This window comes from Galeopterus variegatus, unplaced genomic scaffold (genome assembly GCF_000696425.1).
Source record: "Galeopterus variegatus unplaced genomic scaffold, G_variegatus-3.0.2 Scaffold938, whole genome shotgun sequence".
Lineage (NCBI taxonomy): Eukaryota > Metazoa > Chordata > Mammalia > Dermoptera > Cynocephalidae > Galeopterus > Galeopterus variegatus.
The window spans coordinates 486,911-488,757 of record NW_007727049.1 but is presented as its reverse complement, the minus strand read 5'-3'; the positions used below and the strand labels follow the sequence as shown (position 1 = coordinate 488,757).

The window sequence follows — 1,847 nt, the reverse complement described above, 5'->3', positions numbered from 1 at the left end:
GAAGAACCAACCTGGGGTCTTCTGTACATATTCTCTCTGAGGCTCTGTGACTTTCATGCGAAGGACCCTAGATACTACTTAGTATTTGAGGAGTTTAAATAATGATGTGTTTCTCACCCACCTCTCCTCAAATCACATAACCTCAGCCCATTCTACAGGGTAAATAAACTGAGGCCCCAAGAGAGTGAATAAAAGCACAGCTGGTGGGAAGAACACCTGGGAGGCCTGGTGAGCACCCACCCCCCTCTCCTCCCAGCCCAGAGTCGTATCCTGTGTGCTAGGCAGGCTGCCTGCAGGACGAGAGCTTCTATTTCTGCACTGGGATATTGGAAAGAAGCAAAGGAAACGCTGACAGATACACAACAGCTGCATGGGAACTCAGAGACTGTAATTTTGCAGTTTTCAAGATTGCCTTAAAGGCTTGTGGAGTTTAGGGCTTCCCATTCCCATGAGACCCCTAGTCCCTAAGAAATCCTTTTCTTTTTCCTCCTGCCATTTATTTATCTTGGACAGAGAACAGAGCTCGAGTTCTGAGTCTAATCTGTGAGGAAATGATTTCAGAACAAGGAGTGGAAGATGAGTTGGATTTAAGAACTTTATCCCTGAAACTGAATCTCACCCAGAATTTTCTGAGTTTCCAAAACCAAGCAAACAACTTCATAGCATCCAACTTTCCACGGATGCCTGCAACCTCCACACCTCTGGTTTTCAGGAAACCCTGTTGCAGCCCAAGAAAGATCTCGAGGCGGTGTTTTGGGGTCACAGGGCTCTCATGCAATGGCAGTCAGTCTTTGGATCATACCCTGCCTCTGAGCTGGCAGTTCTCACACTGGTTTGCAGATGAGGCCTCTGTTAAAATGCAGGTTCCTGGGCTCTCTCCCGGGGATCCTGCTGCAAAGAGTCTGGGGAGGGGCCCAGGAATCTGCATGTTTAACAGAAGCCTAGGTCTGGGATGCCCACAACTGTGGGCCACTCTTTGAGGAGCCCTGTTCTGGGATGAACCAACCCTTCCTGGCAGTGAGGAGGGAGTGCAGCAGTTGGAATCCCTGAGCGACTTTCCAGAAGCCTAACGTCACCACAGGCCATCCTGCCACACAGTCACCTTGATCAATCACAAGCCTCAAGGAGAAACTCACTTCTGTGACATTCTTATCCTACAGATCAGAGTAGCACTGGCCAGAGAGATCCTCATGTTGGCAGACTGTGGGCAATGAAGCCTGAGGCTGGGAGCAGGGCTGTCCCCCTACCCCTCCTCCATGGTCTGCCTATGGGAATCAGTGGGTGACCCTGTGCACAAACCTCTGGAGGACATGGCACCAGCTGCAGTTGAAGGTCAGGTCCGAGGACATGCAAGCGTCGCAGCTCCGATGCTGCAGGCAGGCTGCAAGACAGAAGGCAGAGGCCACTCAGCACCAGGGACTCTCCACAGGCTCCAGAGAGTGCCATCCCTGAATTCTGGGTCCTTACAGACAATGGAGCGTCTGAATTAATGGGGACCCTTGAGGTCATCCGTGCCACCCTCACTTGAGTCCAGCCCTGATTCCTAACTTCCTTCCTTCCTTCCTTCCTCCCTCCCTCCCTTCCATCACCAGGGGGTCAGGCCCTGAGTTGGTGCTGGGCTTCCGCAGACCTGGACCCTGCCTTCTTGGGACTTACGGTGATATGGGGAGACAGACTCTAAACAAATAACCAAACAAAAATAACTACAGAATTATAAGTGTTGCGAGGTCTATGAAGGAAAATTACAGGGTGCTGTAAGTGTGTACAAAGCGATCTCACCCAGTCAGGAAGTTATAATTCCTACAATCATGGGGTTAAGAGGGATTTTTTTTGTTTTGTTTTGTTTT

The 1,847-nt window shown here is 50.3% G+C and overlaps 1 protein-coding gene across 1 annotated transcript in view; it reads right to left on the bottom strand.

Annotated features, from left to right (window-relative positions):
• Positions 1–1,299: 1,299 nt before the first annotated feature.
• The window catches only part of PLXDC1 (plexin domain containing 1), a gene marked incomplete at its 3' end in the record, with an annotated part of 53,355 nt that continues 52,807 nt past the window's right edge, over positions 1,300–1,847 (bottom strand). Inside the window, exon 11 of the mRNA XM_008573605.1 lies at positions 1,300–1,381. Coding sequence (XP_008571827.1) covers positions 1,300–1,381 — 82 coding nt within the window. The remainder of the gene's footprint in view (positions 1,382–1,847) is intronic.